The sequence below is a fragment of the Salvelinus fontinalis genome, chromosome 31, assembly GCF_029448725.1.
Source record: "Salvelinus fontinalis isolate EN_2023a chromosome 31, ASM2944872v1, whole genome shotgun sequence".
Lineage (NCBI taxonomy): Eukaryota > Metazoa > Chordata > Actinopteri > Salmoniformes > Salmonidae > Salvelinus > Salvelinus fontinalis.
This window is the reverse complement of record NC_074695.1, coordinates 39,522,337-39,539,411: the sequence shown is the minus strand read 5'-3', so window position 1 is coordinate 39,539,411 and position 17,075 is coordinate 39,522,337. Positions and strand designations below refer to the sequence as shown.

Below are 17,075 nucleotides of genomic sequence, written 5' to 3'. Positions count from 1 at the left end.
GCTCAAGAATCAGAAATAATATGGACCAAGCTTTGGAGCTCACCGTAAGAGAAGGTGTCCGGGAGGGGGACCCCGTGGCCGGCCAGCTCCTGGAAGGTCCAGAACTTGTTGACACAGTTGAGGATAGCCTGGGGCCGGTTGACAAGCCTGCAGCCCATCTTCTCCAGGTGGCGCAGAACCGTGATGTCGCTGTCCGACTGCACCCAGGGGGTGGGCACCCGCACCACCGCCACCTGGGGGTATGATGTCACCACCTCCTGCTCCACCCGCAGACCTGGGGATGAAAGGAGGGGGGGAGAGAGAAAAGAGAGGCCTCTATCTTAAAATATTCCCAATGTCACATCACATAGCTTCATATAGACAGCTTTGGCAATTATTGATTGATCACAGACAGGTTTCGCAATCTTCTACCGATATGGAAATGCAGGCTACACTTTTACTCATGAACGCCAACGGAAACATCAAAATTTTTCTGAGCAACTCAGGTAGCGACAGTGGCTTGGCTTTGTCTGTATCACACAACAGAAGCCCAGACAACCTAGGAGTAGCTAGTGCCCATTTGGAACATTCAGGCCACGCCCATACATCTGTTCCCACTGCACCAAAAATGTAGTGCCTAGTCTAGCTGCGATCGGATACTACTGTGTTTGTGTATGCAGCTCGTCATTATGGAGCTGCTCTGGATGTACGAGTTCTGAGCTGGCTGTGAGTAGCAGAGGCGTGGGTCCAGGTAGGGTACTGTAGCCTAGTGGTGTAAGTGCTTCATTTGGACTGGGTCCTGCCTGCATCGCTCACTCACATCACAACCTGCCCACATCCTCATGCTCCCCCGTGGCACTGCCAACTTCTCTGGCCTCAGGGCCAAGATTCGTCGCCCCTGGTGGAGCACCGATCCCCAGCAGTGTACTTAATACAGCTTACAGTTCATTGCATGCTCCCAATATAGGAAGGTATCAGCACAAATAGGGGAGATTGAACCTAAATACACAAAAGAGATTTCTACAATCATGGACACAAGATGTACCACCAGCACCTATTCTCTGAATGATCTTGCACCACATGTTTGAGAAGGTATACAAGAGATAGCTATGTATATAGCCTATCTATAGATTGTGTACAAACATGAGTATTTATATTGACATAGTTTGCGTGTTTGAACGTTTTATTGTGCACAAGGTTACTCACTGTGAGATTTGAACTCGCAACTAACAGTCCATTTTGGCCTACAACCAGCCATTTTAATTCGGGAAGAAAGAACAATAAGGAGAGGCAGATGGGGTGATGGTACGCGAGTTGGAGCGGGGGAAGGAGGGAGGGAGGAGAGAGGCTTGTCACTGACGCAGCACTCTTCAATCCACCGTGACCTGCTTTTCGGCCATCTTAAGATCTCCACTCACCAAAGCGACAGCGTCAACGCTGGATCGACAGAGGTCGCAGTGACTGAGGCACACAAACAAAGGATAGGTGACAGGCTTCTCAAATACTGGCTTCTGATGCTAAAAGGAGCGCACAGAAAAAGGGAAGGACATAGGTCATTTTTGGTTCAAACGATGGTCAGAGAAATAAAAAATGGAAAAGGCTGGAGATGTATGCATAAAGAACTGCAGGGGCGGTGGTGAAAAAGTGTGTGTGTGGCGGGGGATGACTCTGAAAAGTGGAAAGCGTTTGTTTAGGAATAGCACAGTCTGTCAGCCCTCCCCCCACTCTCAGTATTCAAATCGGGGGATGATTCATACACACACTTTTCTCCCCAATCACACTTTTGATTGTGCAGCCGTTGAGCGAGCCATGCTACAATTAAGTATTAAAGGACACACCGGCCAAGACAGTGTCCACATCACTTGTCTCGGTTTCCAAGGGAACTACACAGAGCACATTGAAAACCTCAATGAATCCGTTCATTCATTTGGGGCGAGTGGGTGCACTTATAGTACCATGTGAACATTCAGAAAACGTTCATATAACCTTCCAGTCCTCCTGTCAGAACAACAAATCTTATAAGGAAATCAGTCAATGTAAATGGATTTCTCTAAAACGACGTTGGAGGCGGTTTATGGTAGAGAAATTAACATTTAATTCTCAGGCAACAGCTCTGGTGGACATTCCTGCAGTTAGCATGCTTGTCACGACTTCCGCCGAAGTTGGTGGCTCTCCTTGTTCGGGCGGCGTTCGGCGGTCATCGTCACCGGCTTTCTAACTGCCACCGATCTACGTTTCTTTTTCCATTTGTTTTGTCTTGATTGTACACACCTGGTTCCCATTACGTTAATATTTATTCCCTATATAACCCTCTGGTTCCCACATGGTTTTGTGCGTGTTTGTTCTTTGTTTAGTGTTCAAGACTTCTGTGAGCTGGTGTGTTTTCCCTGCGTGGAAATATTTGTTGTTTCTTTTCGGGTAAAGTACGTCTTTTACTCAGTTCTGTGTCCTGCACCTGACTCCGTCCTAACCGCTGCACATTGACACTTGACAATGCCAATTGTATGCTCCCTCAAAACTTGAGACATCTGTGGCATTGTGTTGTGTGACAAAACTGTACATTTTAGAGTGGCCTTTTATTGTGCCCAGCACAAGGTGCACCAGCTTCTTGATATACCACACCCGTCAGGTGGATGGATAATCTTGGCAAAGGAGAAATGCTCACCAAAAGGGAGGTAAACAAATGTGTGCACAAAATTTAAGAGAAACAAGCTTTTTGTGCATATGGAAAATGTCTGATCTTTTACTTCAGCTCAAGAAACATGGGACCAACACTGTACATGTTGTGTTTATATTTTTGTTCAGTGTATATATATATATATATATATATATATATCACCTGCTGTTCCGGAGGACTGAGTGATCTCATTCTCTCTGAGGCCGACGCGAGTAGGCCTAAGTCTTTTAAACGAGTTAACACACGTAAGGCCGTGGGGCCAGACGGAGTTCTAGGGCGCGTCATCACGAAATGTGAAGACCAGCTGGTAGGCGTCTTCACAGGCATTTTCAACCGCTCCTTGTCCATTCTGTAATCCCCACATGTTTCAACCGGACTACCACCATTCCTGCTCTCAAAAACGAAGGAAAACCGCCACAATGACTACCGCCCTGTAGCACTCACATCTTTAATTATGAAGTGCTTTTGAAAGGCTGGTCACGGCTCACATAAACTCCATCATCTAAGACACCTTGGACCCATTCCAATTTGCAAATGAGTTGTTGTGAGACTGCTCTCTACGGTGGCTCTTTTTCCAATGGACATCTTAATTCACAGATCGGTCTTGGGTACAATATAAAACCTACATCTACTGTACTACCAGGGTGACCCCTCTTACAGGTATGCTTTCACTTTAAAAATTAGAAGTGTGTGGGCACGGGACGAAAATTGTAAATAAAATATTTGAAGAAGAAAAAATACATACAGTATTAGTCAAAAGTTTGGACACACCTACTTATTTAAGGGTTTTTCTTTATTTTTACATATTTTCTGACTAATAGTGAAGACACCAAACTATGAAATAACACATTGGGAATCATGTAGTAACCAACAAAGTGTTAAACAAATCAAATTATATTTTATATTTGAGATTCTTCAAAGTAGCCACCCTTTGCCTTGATGACAGTTTTGCACAAGTAACAGGTGTAACGTCTTAAAAAGTTAATTTATTGAATTTCTTTCCTTCTTAATGCGTTTGAGCCAATCAGTTGTGTTGTGACAAGGTAGGGGTGGTATACAGAAGATAGCCCTATTTGGTAAAAGACCAAGTCCATATTAGGGCAAGAACAGCTCAAATAAGCAAAGAGAAATGACAGTCCATCCTTACTTTAAAAAACGAAGGTCAAAATTTAAAGAACATTGAACGTTTCTTCAAGTGCAGTCGCAAAAACCATCAAGTGCTGTGATGAAACTAGCTCTCATGAGGACCGTCACAGGAATGGAAGACCCAGAGTTACCTCTGCTGTAGAGGATAAGTTCATTAGAGATACCAGCCTCAGAGATTGCAGCCCAAATAAATACTTCACGGAGTTCAAGTAACAGACACATCTCAACATCAACTGTTCAGAAGAGACTGCGTGAATCAGGCCTTCATGGTCGAAATCCCAACTAAAGGACACCAATAATAGGAAGAGACTTGCTTGGGCCAAGAAACACAAGCAATGAACATTAGACCAATGGAAATCTGTCCTTTGGTCTGGAGTCCATATTTTAGATTTTTGGTTCCAACCGCTGTGTCTTTGTGAGACACAGAGTAGGTGAACGGATGATCTCCGCATGTGTGGTTCCCACCATGAAGCATGGAGGAGGAGGTGTGATGGTGCTTTGCTGGTGACACTGTCAGTGATTTATTTAGAATTGAAGGCACACTTAACCAGCATGGCTACCACAGCGATACACCATCCCATCTGGTTTAGGCTTAGTGGGACTATCATTTGTTTTCAACAGGACAATGACCCAACACACCCCCAGGCTGTGTAAGGGCTATTTGACCAAGTAGAGTGATGGAGTGTTGCATCAGATGACCTGGCCTCCACAATCAACCAACTTCAACCCAAATGAGATGGTTTGGGATGAGTTGGACTGCAGAGTAAAGGAAAAGCAGCCAACAAGTGCTCAGCATACGCGGGAACTCCTTCAAGACAGTTGAAAAAGCATTCCAGGTGGAGCTGGTTGAGAGTGCCAAGAGTGTGCAGAGCTGTCATCAAGGCAAAGGGTGGCTACTTTGAAGAATGTCAAATATAAAATATTTTGATTTGTTTAACACTATTGGTTACTAAATGATTCCATATGTGTTATTTCGTATTTTTGATGTCTATTATTCTACAATGTAGAAAAACCCTTGAATGAGTAGGTGTGTCCAAACTTTTGACTGGTACTGTATATCTGCCCATCTGGGATTAGAACTCACCACCATTGAACTGTCTTAACGGACTGCACCACCAATCATAGCAGTTGGGAAAAAATACAACAATTTGACACGACCACCATTGTCATCTATTTATTTTGATGATTAATACGAACCCGTAAGCCGCATAGCCTACATTCTGTAAAAACACATGTGTATGTGTATGAAACGTGTATGTGTATGAAACGGTAGGTCATATGCGGAAAGTCAGTAGTTGTCACGATCGTGTACTGGAGAGAATGAGGACCAAGGCGCAGCTGGATAAGAATACATCTTCTCTTTTAATGAAACGAACGAAGATGAACATGGAACGAAAAAACACTATTACAAACAAACAAAATAACAAAACGACCGTGAAGCTACAAACGTTGTGCATAGACAGACAGGCTACAAACGTTCTGACATAGACAATTACCCACAACCAATGAGAGCCTATGGCTACCCTAAATAAGGCTCCCAATCAGAGACAACCGAAATCAGCTGTCTCTAATTGGGAACTCATTCAGGTAACCATAGACTCTCCTAGACAACTAAACATACATAGACAATACTAGAAACATGTACTCCACACAAACCCATATACTATACACCATAACCCCTTTACCAAATAAACACCCAAAACTAACAAAACATAAACATTCCCCCATGTCACACCCTGACCTAACTAAAATAATAAAGAAAACAAAGAATAATAAGGCCAGGGCGTGACAGTAGTCTAGTTAAGGAAGCATCATGCAAAGTATACTGAACAAAAATATAAACACAACATGCAAAAATGTCACCGATTTTACTGAGTTACAGGTCATATAAGGAAATCAGTCAATTAAAATAAATGAATTAGGCCCTTATCTATGGATTTCACATGACTGTGCAGGAGTGCAGCCATGGGGGCCTGAGAGAGCATAGGAATGAGTTTTTCCCTACAAAAGTACTGTCCGGGTGGCTGGTCTCAGACGGATGTGGAGGTGCCAGCACAGGACGTACTGCCAAATTCTCTAAAACGACGTTGGAGGTGGCTTTTGGTAGAGAAATAAACATTCAATTATCTGGCAACAGCTCTGGTGGACATTCGTGCAGTCAGCACGCCAAATTGTCAACCTCTCCCTGTCTGAGTCTAATTCCAACATGTTTCAAGCAGACCACCATAGTCCCTGTGCCCAAGAACACTAAGGTAACCTGCCTAAATGACTACTGACCCGTAGCACTCACGTCTGTAGCCATGAAGTGCTTTGAAAGGCTGGTCATGGCTCACATTCTCCTCAACACGGGGGCCCCTCATGTGTGTGTACTCAGTCCCCTCCTGTACTCCTTACAGGAGGGGCTGCATGGCCAGGCACGACTCCAACACCATCATTAAGTTTGACGATGACACAACTGTTGTAGGCCTGATCACTGACAAGACAGCCTATAGGGAGGAGGTCAGAGACCTGGCCGTGTGGTGCAAGGACAACAACCTCTCCCTCAACGAGATCAAGACAAAGGAGATGACTGTGGACTACAGGAAACTACAAGCACGCTCCCATTCTCATCGACCGGGCTGTAGTGAAGCAGGTTGAGAGCTTCAAGTTCCTTGGTGTCCACATCACCAAACTAACATGGTCCATGCACACCAAGACAGTCGTGGAGAGGGCACGACAAAACCTATTCCCCCCCAGGAGACTGAAAAGATTTGGCATGGGTCCTCAGGCTCCCCCTTTTACACTGCTGCTACTCTGTGTTATTATCTATGCATAGTCACTTTAATAACTCATATTACCTCAATTATCTCAACTAACCGGTGCCCCCACACATTGACTCTGTACCTGTACCCCCTGTATATAGACTCGCTGTTGTTATTTTACTGCTACTATTTAAATATTTGTTACTTTTATTTCTCATCATAACATGTTTTTTTGTTTTTTTTATAAAACTGCATTGTTGGTTAGGGCTTGTAAGTAAGCGTTTCACTGTAAAGTCTACACCCGTTGTATTCGGCGCATGTGACAAGTAAAATTTGATTTTGATTTGAAATGCACACTCCCTCAAAACTTGAGACATCTGTGGCATTGTGTTGTGCGACAACACAATGCCACAGAGGTGCACCTGTGTAATGATCATGTTGTTTAATCAGCTTCTTGATATGCCACACCTGTCAGGTGGATGGATTACTCTGGCAAAGGAGAAATGCTCACTAACAGGGATGTAAACAAATTTGTGCAGAACATTTGAGAGAAATAACCTTTCTGTGTATCGAAAATTTCGGGGATATTTTATTTGAGCTCATGAAACATGGGACCAACACTTTACATGTTGCGTTTAGTATATATTATTGGCACACTCCACTTACCAAGACCATTGCCAAGTAAAGCGAGCTGTCACCTGTTTTAATAGTAAGCCTTGTGGTGGTACCACCCAGCAGATCTAGAAGGGAGTGTATATCATACCAAACCCTTCCCTTGAGATGACATAGACTAGAGGAACTTTCTCAAGGTGCCTCTACATCACTTTTTAAAATGTAGTCAAACCGCTAGGGGAAAAACGAGCTAGATTTACAGCTTAAAGCCCAAAATATATCACTTTTTAAAATGTAGTCAAACCGCTAGGGGAAAAAACGAGCTAGATTTACAACTTAAAGCCCAAAATATATCACTTTTGCAACTAACCGTCAAAATGAAAACCAGAATTGACGTGATTCACTATAACTAAGCCGAAAACATCTGTTTATCCCAACAACAACAAAATCCATGATAGTTACTCTTTAATAAGGGCCACAGGCCCAGTGGAAGCTAAATAGCGCAATAACATCGATGATGCACCACAATATTTTACCATAGGTATGAGGTACTTTTCTGCATATGCTTCAAACCCACCACTGGTGTGCATGTCCAAATTGCTCTATTTTCATGTCATCTGACCATAGCTCCGCCTGGAGGCATTGGCACTTGGATCAGAACCGGTGCTATAGTCAACATCGTTGATGTTATGGCCTATTTTGCTTCCACTGGTCCTGGGGCCCTTGTTAAGGTCAGTGGCATCTGAGCCAGGACATTTAGCCAAAAACCTGGTAGCCTCTGCCAGGAGTCTGACACTTGGCTGCAAGTGTATCTTCCAGCAAGACAATAACCCTAATCACTAATCAAAATCAACAATGAAATGGTTAATTGACCACAAAATCAAAATTTTGCAATGGCCTTTTCAGTCTCAAGACATGAACCCCATTGAAAACCTGTGAAGAATTGAAGAGGGCAGGTGAAGGATATCAAGGATCTGGAAGGATTCTGTATGGAGGAATGGTCTAAGATCCTTCCCAATGTGTTCTCCAATATCATAAAATAATTTTGAAAAGGCTCAGTGTCATTATGAAAACAGGGGTAATTTTGCCCCCCACGTTTGAGATTTTTTTTATTACTTGTTAAACAAAATATCTTTCTCTGACCAATTCTATTAGTACAAAATACAATTTCCCCTTATTTTCTGAAACAAACAACATAGCTGAGTATTTATCAAGGGTGCCAGTAATTATAGATCCCACTGTATATACCTACCTGAATCACTCCAGTATCCCTGCACATTGTAATAATAGTACTGGCACTGACCTGCATATAACTTACATTCTTGTGTTTATTTTTACTTCTCTTGTATTTATTTTTTTCCTAATTAACTATATTATTACTTTCATTCTGCATTGTTGAAAAGAGCTCGCAAGTAAGCATTTCACTGTACTGATTTACACCTGCTGTATCCTGTGCGTGAGACAATAAAACTTGAAACTGATGGATCAGCATGGTTCGTCAATGGGGAGTCTTTCCTCAGTGTTCCGGTGCCAAGATTATGATTATGGAAAGATAGGGAACTGTGCTCTTGGTCTATTACTGATGCGTCTTACATCATATTACTGGTGGTGGTGGAAAATCACAATGTGTTCAATTGGCCATGGCTCGAGAGATCCTGTGTCCTGTTGCCTTCGATAATATTATGGACGTGTTATATTTCTCATCTAGTGGTGAAAAGTGTGTGTGTCGCCTCTACGTGGAAGGCCAAAGAATCCGGCGTCGATTCGTAACCTGTGCAACCTCGCACAACTCGATATCTCTGAATCATGGGATGTGAGATTCCTTTGGCTGATCACTGGGTTTGGCCTCTTTACGTGAAGGTCCATCTTTGGTATTCCAGACAAGTTAGTGAGCACATAGCCTGTTCAGAGGACGTGGAGCATCCATTAAACACTTTTGCATGGAACAGGCTATGACAATGGACTTTGCCCGTGGTCTGTTGCTACTAAAGTTATTTACACAATACAGGGCTGATACATACTGAACCATTTCACGCCCGCTGTCATTGCATACTGTTTATTAGATAGCACTGCAGGTATAGGCCTAATGCATTATGATGTGGTTACAATGCATTGTAAGGCCTGTCATGTCACGAGCATGTATGACTCACTGTGAGAAAAAAGAAGGCAGGCCACACAAAACACAGCTGTGCTCCAGTTATGGCTTTGGCCAATAGTCCTACCCTCTCTTCCTCCTGGGTGTGTCACAGATTATTCAGCATTGAAGACTAGGCTATCTACCAAGTAGGCCATTGTTGAAGTGGGTGTCTTACTGGCTTTGACTTTACCACCATTTTGTAAGGCAAGTCATTTCGTAAGCTACGTTTTTTTTTTCAACTGCTGTAGAGTAACAGATTCAACATGTAGCCTACGTGAAGGATGAGGAGAATGTACACTAGTTTCTAGATCGTACGTGCTCCATCCCACGTGAGGAAGCGGCTTCTGGATTCGGAAGCCGTTCCCAATCTCACTGCCACATGTCAAAGAGACAGCTCCATCCCCACCTCCTGGTCTGAGTCAGCTTGCCCCCTCCCTTCAGTCAATGCCATCATGTAAGATGTGCTATAAGACAGCCTGACACCTCATTGAGCTAAATGCACCTCCCTTACCCAAGCTCACGCCTGACTACCAAATTCCACACAACAAGGGTACTCACGTTCTTCAAATCAAGCAACCAAGGATATTAATATGTGACAAACAGTTTAGCGATAAACTTATAGTAGCTATTGTTGGACTTGTACCACCAGCCATCAGTGCTAGAGTCTGTGCTCTGATGCCTGTGTCTGTTGTCCCTGCATGCAAGCGCCTCGTGAGAATTCCAATATCTCCTATGTATTTGCAATTGTTGTACTCGTGTCGACTCAAATTTTAAAAAAGAGAAGACAGTTAAAAGTGAATCAATATAGCTAGCTAAACCCACTACACACGTCACTTAGCTAATTACAAGTCAAATCAATGAAAATTGTACTACATCTTCTTCTACTGCTTAACGTTATTAGATACTTCTATTGAATTAAAGTTAGAAAGCATAGCTGTGCTGGCCCATGAAGAATACCCCACAACCTACTAACGTTAGCTACTAGCTTGCCACTCTCTTTGTATTACGATGCGGGTGTAGCGCAATAACATCTGCTAAATAACGTTATGTGTATGTGACCAATAAAATGTGACTTGTTCACAAACGCTATCCAGCATAACGCTAGCTAGTTTTATACGTTTCCGTAATGTAGACAATATTTTCCACCTACGAATATTATAAAGTAGCTATTCGATCTAGCAATTGTTTGGCTTGGCATCATGGAGTATCTCTGTCTGACTATTCCAGGGTGTCTGGAAACTGGGTTGGCGCTATACCTAAGTAAAGTTAGTTTTATATTGGATGTTCGGTTTTGATAGTGAATATTCGGTTCACTCGTCCAATAGCTATTGAATCAAGCATGCCATGAATATGAAAAAGGTAGTATATTCTGAATCATGGGAGGATGGAGAACCATCAAAACCTTTTATTTTGTATAAAACATGGGTAAGGTTTCAGATTTAAATCTTAAATAGCTCTTAAACAACAATCCACACATTTTATTAAACATTGCAATCTTTCAATAGCTCTTAAACTAAGTGTACCATCACTATGACAACCATATATTCTGAATCAGGCTATTCCCCCAAAATAAAATGTGTGGATTGTTCTCCATCCTCCCCTGATATAGAATATATAATTTTCATAGTCATGGTACACTTTGTTTAAGAGCTATTGAAGATTTAAATCTGAAACGTACTTTTGTATTATTATTCAAAAAATGTAATATTGTTTTCCATCCTTCCCTGGTTCATAATATACAATTCTAATAGTCATTGCATGCTTGGTTCAATAACTATTGACGAAAGAAAACCACAAATAGGGTTAGGCGGTCACGTCACAGAGTTAGCTAGCTAGCCAGCAGCTCGCGCTAGCAAGTTGTGTGTGTTTCGGTGCGGAACAATACCTGCTACTGCTAGGCTCGCTAGTATACTACTACACTGAAATACACCCCGCCATAGAAAACAAGAATACACGATTAAACCCAAACTCAAAACAGTTGAAAAATGACATGACTAATATTACGGTGGTAGTTCAATCTAGTGATACTTGCCTAATTGTCCCTCGCTGATGGTGAGCACGATTTGGTCCATGAGAAGAGAGCGGAATTCAACATCCTCCTCGGCGCATCGCTGTTTCAGAGCCCGAAGGATCTGGACTTGCGGATACTCCTGGTGGATACGCCGGTCGGTCACAAACCAAACCCGAGAATACATATTTATATCAAAATGTGTCGTGCCGATTGAAAATAGTACCGAATACACACAGCTGTGGCCGAGAGGGCGGCGGGCGGGCGAACGATAGCGCGGGATCCTAGTCAGAGATTGGTGCGAATAATACAAAGATGCTCACACAATAGAGTGCAGCTACACGAACAAGCAATGTGGCTAAAAAAATCAAACACCACGATTACGGCTGTTCTTTTAATGGTCGATTAATTACTCGATTTCCACTTGCTTCCCTTCATTTGCAGGCCGTTATTCCTGGTCCCTTTCGATCCAAGAACCCGCTGAATCACAATGAGCACCACAGTTTATCCCCTTCTAAAAACAATACTGGTAGCAGTACTAGCTATGGCTCCTTGCACTTGCAGCCCTTAGGGCAAACAAAGCTTGTGCCGTTTTGCTTCGAATCCACCGCTCATGGAACTCAACAGCTACTATCCAGTGAACACAGCAGCCGCTTGGCTGAATAACACAATTGTGGTAGCTCTATGATTGTCGACGAAACCGATGCTGCTCGTATCCCCACGCTTGTCTGGTCTGATTAATTGGTGGAATGGCCCTGTACCGCTATCCACGAGGATCAGTGCTGAAAAGGTGCACGCTTGTTTTCAGTCCTGCGTTTTCCTTCAAGCACGCGCCTCGTTTACAACTCAATTTTCCTCGTTCCCGGACAATATATGGCCAATGATAATCGAGTTTATGCCATAAAATCGTCCAATCGCAGTTTATAAACCAACGGTCACTGAAGTATGTGCTTTCGTTTAGCTCTGTGGGCGGAGTTTGCGTATTTTATACAATTTCATTGGTTCTAAAGTGAAATCCGAGGAACCGGACGAGAACGAGTGCAATCTGTTTTATTGTCCAATCAGGATGCTGACGCTGTGGAGGCTCGCAAGGCATGTGAGCCAATGACAATGCGTGAATTAACACAGGGGTGTGGCCAACGTGGGCGCGCTAATGCTGTGATTTAGTGCGTGTCATACAAGCTACAGCACAGAGGGGGGGACTCAGTATCACGAGTTTGCGCATCACCCGAACCGGTTCAGACCGGGTGCTGGGAGGTTTGGTGAATACTAACGCCTCTGTCTCCATGTTGTGATACTGAAATGTAAGGAATTATAACATAGCTTCAACAATTGGATGGTCAAACTGGTTTTCTTAGCTAGCTGTAGCCTAATCGAAACGTTGATCGACAGCAAATCTCTGCTGGACAGACTAGCATTTGACCAATTATGCGATACTTTAGTTCTAGTCGACAGTTTATAAACAAAAATAGAAAGAAGCCAGATGTCTCACAGGATGTATACATCTGAAGCATCCGTTTAGAGCTTCCACTCACCACCAAATATGGTGATGAAAGGAAGTCCAGTGGCGGGAAACGAATTCTCTCATCGATTAAACATTCGATCTCAATAGGATTTTTGGTTCCCAAAACTATATTCTGTTACGAACAGATTGCACTACGTTTTGTAGACTCGACCCTTTGCCAAAGTTTCAAGAAATGTCGTTGTTTAGAAGGATTTCAAGGGCGAATCACGGAAAAGGCGTTCCCTAACGAATATATGCAATTACATGCTAAATTACGCCAATAGGATCTCGCTAGCTCGTGCTTAACTCTGTCCACCTCCTTGCTTGTTCTCCCCACTATGCTTGCTTGCCTTCGTTTGCTCTCATTGGAAACGACCCTGATTAAATATATTGGGTTAGTTACAGGTAATCTTTGCTGTAACGGTCCGAAGCTTACTTATCCTCGCAAAGCAATAGTGTATATGATTTCAAGAAACAAGATCTTTGCTTTGCTTTATCTTGGCCAGGTCGCAATTGTAAATGAGAACGTGTTCTCAATTTGCCTACCTGGTTAAATAAAGGTGAAATAAATAAATAAAAAAAGATCTCGCATAGTTTTGCTGGTAGAGGACGTCAGAGTCGTTCCTTTGTAGGCTTTTTCTAACCGTTTCAACGATACTATTTTTTGGAGGCTATTGTCGACGCTTAAAAACAAACATATCTAATATGCTCTGTTATGAGCTTTATTTTACAGAGTACAAATGGTCTATCAATCGACTGGTCGTATAGGTTTGTGTGTGACTGGCTGCTGTGCATCACAGATTAAAAACACATGTGATCATCACGGGCGAAATGATGCCTTCACAATGAGCTATTTCCGAGAAAGGGAGGGAGTGGAGAGCTGTTGCAGGCCGTGTTCAATGAATTTGGATATGTATTGTTTTTCAGACAATCGCCTTATTCAGACTTTATAAGGACAACACTATTGATTGTTCACAACCAATATGACACCCCTAGCACTCCCGATGCCCCCATTTTGAAGTACTTTAGGATATGTCTAAATGTTACTTTTAGGGTATTTCTGGGTGTCTTATAGCATGAGATTTGTTTCTTGTAGAATTCTGAAAATGGATGATTAAGTTCTAGACTGGACAGGCACACAAGTGGAACTGCAGAATGAATAGACCAATGTAAGAACCAAGCCAGGTCAGTTGTACCAAAACAATCACAAGACAGACAAACACATCTTTCTCGCCTTCGTTCAATAGCACTACCTCTTCCAGCTGAATCACATCCATCATGGACAAAACAGCCTGGCCAGCTCCACTGACCAATCAGACTTCCGAGGAGGAACACATTCATCCTTCAATGTGAGCAGAGCAAGACACTGCTGAATGGAATGATGATATTTCTTACATTCAAGTTCTGCAAAATAGACTAACAACTGTGAATCACTGAGATGCCCGGATTAGACTTTTGTTGTAAATGTTGTAAGATACACAAGACACCTTTTAAAAGTGTGTGTGCCTTTTGAAGTGAATTTGATTGTAAGACATGAAATGAAAGGTCATGCCCCTTTAATTGTGCTTCATAAAGCCATAAAGCTCATGGCTGCAATCAATGTTAGATGTTACTTTATCCCTAGGGGTACCCTAAGGGGATTGTTATGGTTTTATCCTAGACTAGTCAATAAACAGTTTTAGTCAACATGTAGTTTATAATAACTGATTCATAGTTTTAACTCAAACATAAGTCATACAAATTGTGGAATGATCATTTTGGTGCATGTCAAATAGTGAGCTAATATGTCAATGTATAATAACAGCAATAATGTATTACATTGCACCAAAACCACACTATTTGAACCAATGAGTTAAAGATTAAGTGTTAAAGATTTATAAACTACATATGAACTAAATCATTTTTGTTTCTTGTGTGAGAAACCCCAATATTTTTTGTTGTAACAATTCAGTTATATAGATTTTTTTTGTTGTTGATTTAGATTTGACTGTTTTTCTTTTGTGATTCATAGAAGACAATCATGGGCGGGTTCCACCAGATGTCATATCTTACTATCTTCATTATTTTGGTGAAATGGGTGATGAACTAATAATGACTAAACAGGTCTTGGAAAAGTGTCTGTAAAAATGTCTTATACAGAAATATTAATTATTAGTCTAGAGCGCCATCTAGTGACATAATACTGTGTACTGTACAACAAAGGCAGCCCACTAGTGTTGGGGTCAATTTCTAACTGTATTTGAAAGACTGCAAACCGGTGGCCCTAAATATGGCTGTTATGAAACATATTTAAAGACGTTGCGGTTTAAATGAAGGTGGGCTAGGCCCTACACCTGTACCTGGCAACAAAGTCTACTCAAAATTAAACACTATTGGCTAAAGACAATCTAGAATCATGGAAAACGCTGCGTTAAGGTATAATATAGATAAACCTGCATATAGAGTGAGGATATCCAACAATTGGAACTTTTAATCACCTGCCACCCACATTCAGAATTACTTTCAAGGTAGGGAAGATTGATAAATGAGACTACCTAAACCAGGGATGGGCAACTTTGATGGGGATGGGAGCCACAAAAAAATCTGAACTCATCATGAGGGGGTGCAGTGGCTTGCAGGTCTGCGTAACCACATCCATACCCACACATGCAGTCAACTGATTTGTGCATTCAATCCATTTGTGCAGTTAAACTACTTAACTCTATTAAGGAAATGCTTTATACCAGTAGCCAAGGCTGAGCCTAGCCTTTTGCAGGCCCAAAGTGAGATTTGATTGGGGTACCCCCCCCCCCCCCCCACCTTGCGGGCAAATCATTTTGATGCCCCCATCTTGACAGTGTAAAGAAAAATGTACGTTTTAAAGTCAAAGACCTGCTCTGGAAATGTGGCGACTACTAATTATTTTTTAAACCTCCGCTTTGGGCTGGATGTGTCAATGTGAAGTTCATACATGCATAATCTATTAGCTGAATTACTGTTTTACCTCAATTAGCCACGAAATCCCTAGATTGAAAGTGACTGTTTTTCTGGAAGCTGTGTTGCTCAATTTTCCCAAAATGTTCCCCCATGTTCCCCCATGCCAGCCCCCTAGCAATTCGAGTTCTAGCCAATGAGCTACAGACCCTCCCCATTGGGGTGACAGCTAGCAAGATGCACACACAGCAGAGAGCACAATGACGTGGTGCACATATCTGCACATATGTGACATAGTATGCAATGCTCTACATGCCTGGTCGGTATTCGCCCATGATTACTACAAGTTTAGACAGCTGGCTAGACTAATTTACCAATAAGAAATTGTTGACATGGCTAATTGGGCTCCCGAGTGGCGCAGCGGTCTAAAGCAGTGCTAGAGGGATCACTACAGACCCTGGTTCGATTCCAGGCTGTATCACAACCGGCTGTGATTGGGAGTCCCATAGGGCGGCGCACAATTGGCCCAGCATCATCTGGTTTAGGGTTTGGCCGGGGAAGGCTGTCATTGTAAATAAGAATATGTTCTTAAGTGACTTGCCTAGTTAAATAAAGGTTAAAAAAAATACAAAACATTTTTTTGGTGACTGTCAGTGACTGAAATTACAAAAGAAAACTTCTGATGCACAACCAATTGTAACTTGTGTATTCTACTATTCTAACTCTCAACAGTAAATTGAGACTCCGACTGAGTTCCCAAACCATCAAAACAGGAACAACCATCTCAGTAACGGGTGCAATAAATCCAACTGCTAACAGAATGGATTAGATTATACTTTTTTTTACAATTAATTTGTGTGTAGCATAAGATCAATCAATCAAATTAAAATCAAATTTTATTTGTCACATGCTCCGAATACAGCAGGTGACCTTACCGTGAAATGCTTACTTACAAGCCCTTAACCAACAATGCAGTTCAAGAAAGAGTTAACAAAAAATGTAGTTAATAAACTAAAGTAAAAATAGTAAAATTTAAATATAAAGTAACACAATAAAAATAAAAATAACAAGGCTATATACAGGGGGTACCGGTACTGAGTCAATGTGCGGGGTTAATTGGTTAGTCGAGTTATTTTGTACACGTAGGTAGGGGTAAAGTGACTATACATAGATAATAAACAGCAAGTAGCAGCAGTGTAATAGCAAAGGTCCCAGATCAGTTTTTAAGTAGAGTGTAAAAGAAACCCAGTGTTGGTGTCCATCATCAGAGTTGAGTGTGACTGTGTCATTTTTCAATCAATCAATCAATATACAGTTGAAGTCAGAAGTTTACATACACCGTAGCCAAATATATTTAA

The 17,075-nt window shown here is 42.0% G+C and overlaps 1 protein-coding gene across 1 annotated transcript in view; it reads right to left on the bottom strand.

Moving 5' to 3' along the window:
- Positions 1 to 12,280, bottom strand: part of LOC129830218 (beta-citrylglutamate synthase B-like) — a 28,870-nt gene extending 16,590 nt beyond the window's left edge. The window contains exons 1-2 of the mRNA XM_055892604.1: positions 11,325 to 12,280; positions 44 to 274 (exon numbers count right to left, since the gene is read on the bottom strand). Of these exons, the coding sequence (XP_055748579.1) occupies positions 44 to 274; positions 11,325 to 11,487 (394 nt within the window). The 5' untranslated portion in view covers positions 11,488 to 12,280. The remainder of the gene's footprint in view (positions 1 to 43; positions 275 to 11,324) is intronic.
- Positions 12,281 to 17,075: the final 4,795 nt, after the last annotated feature.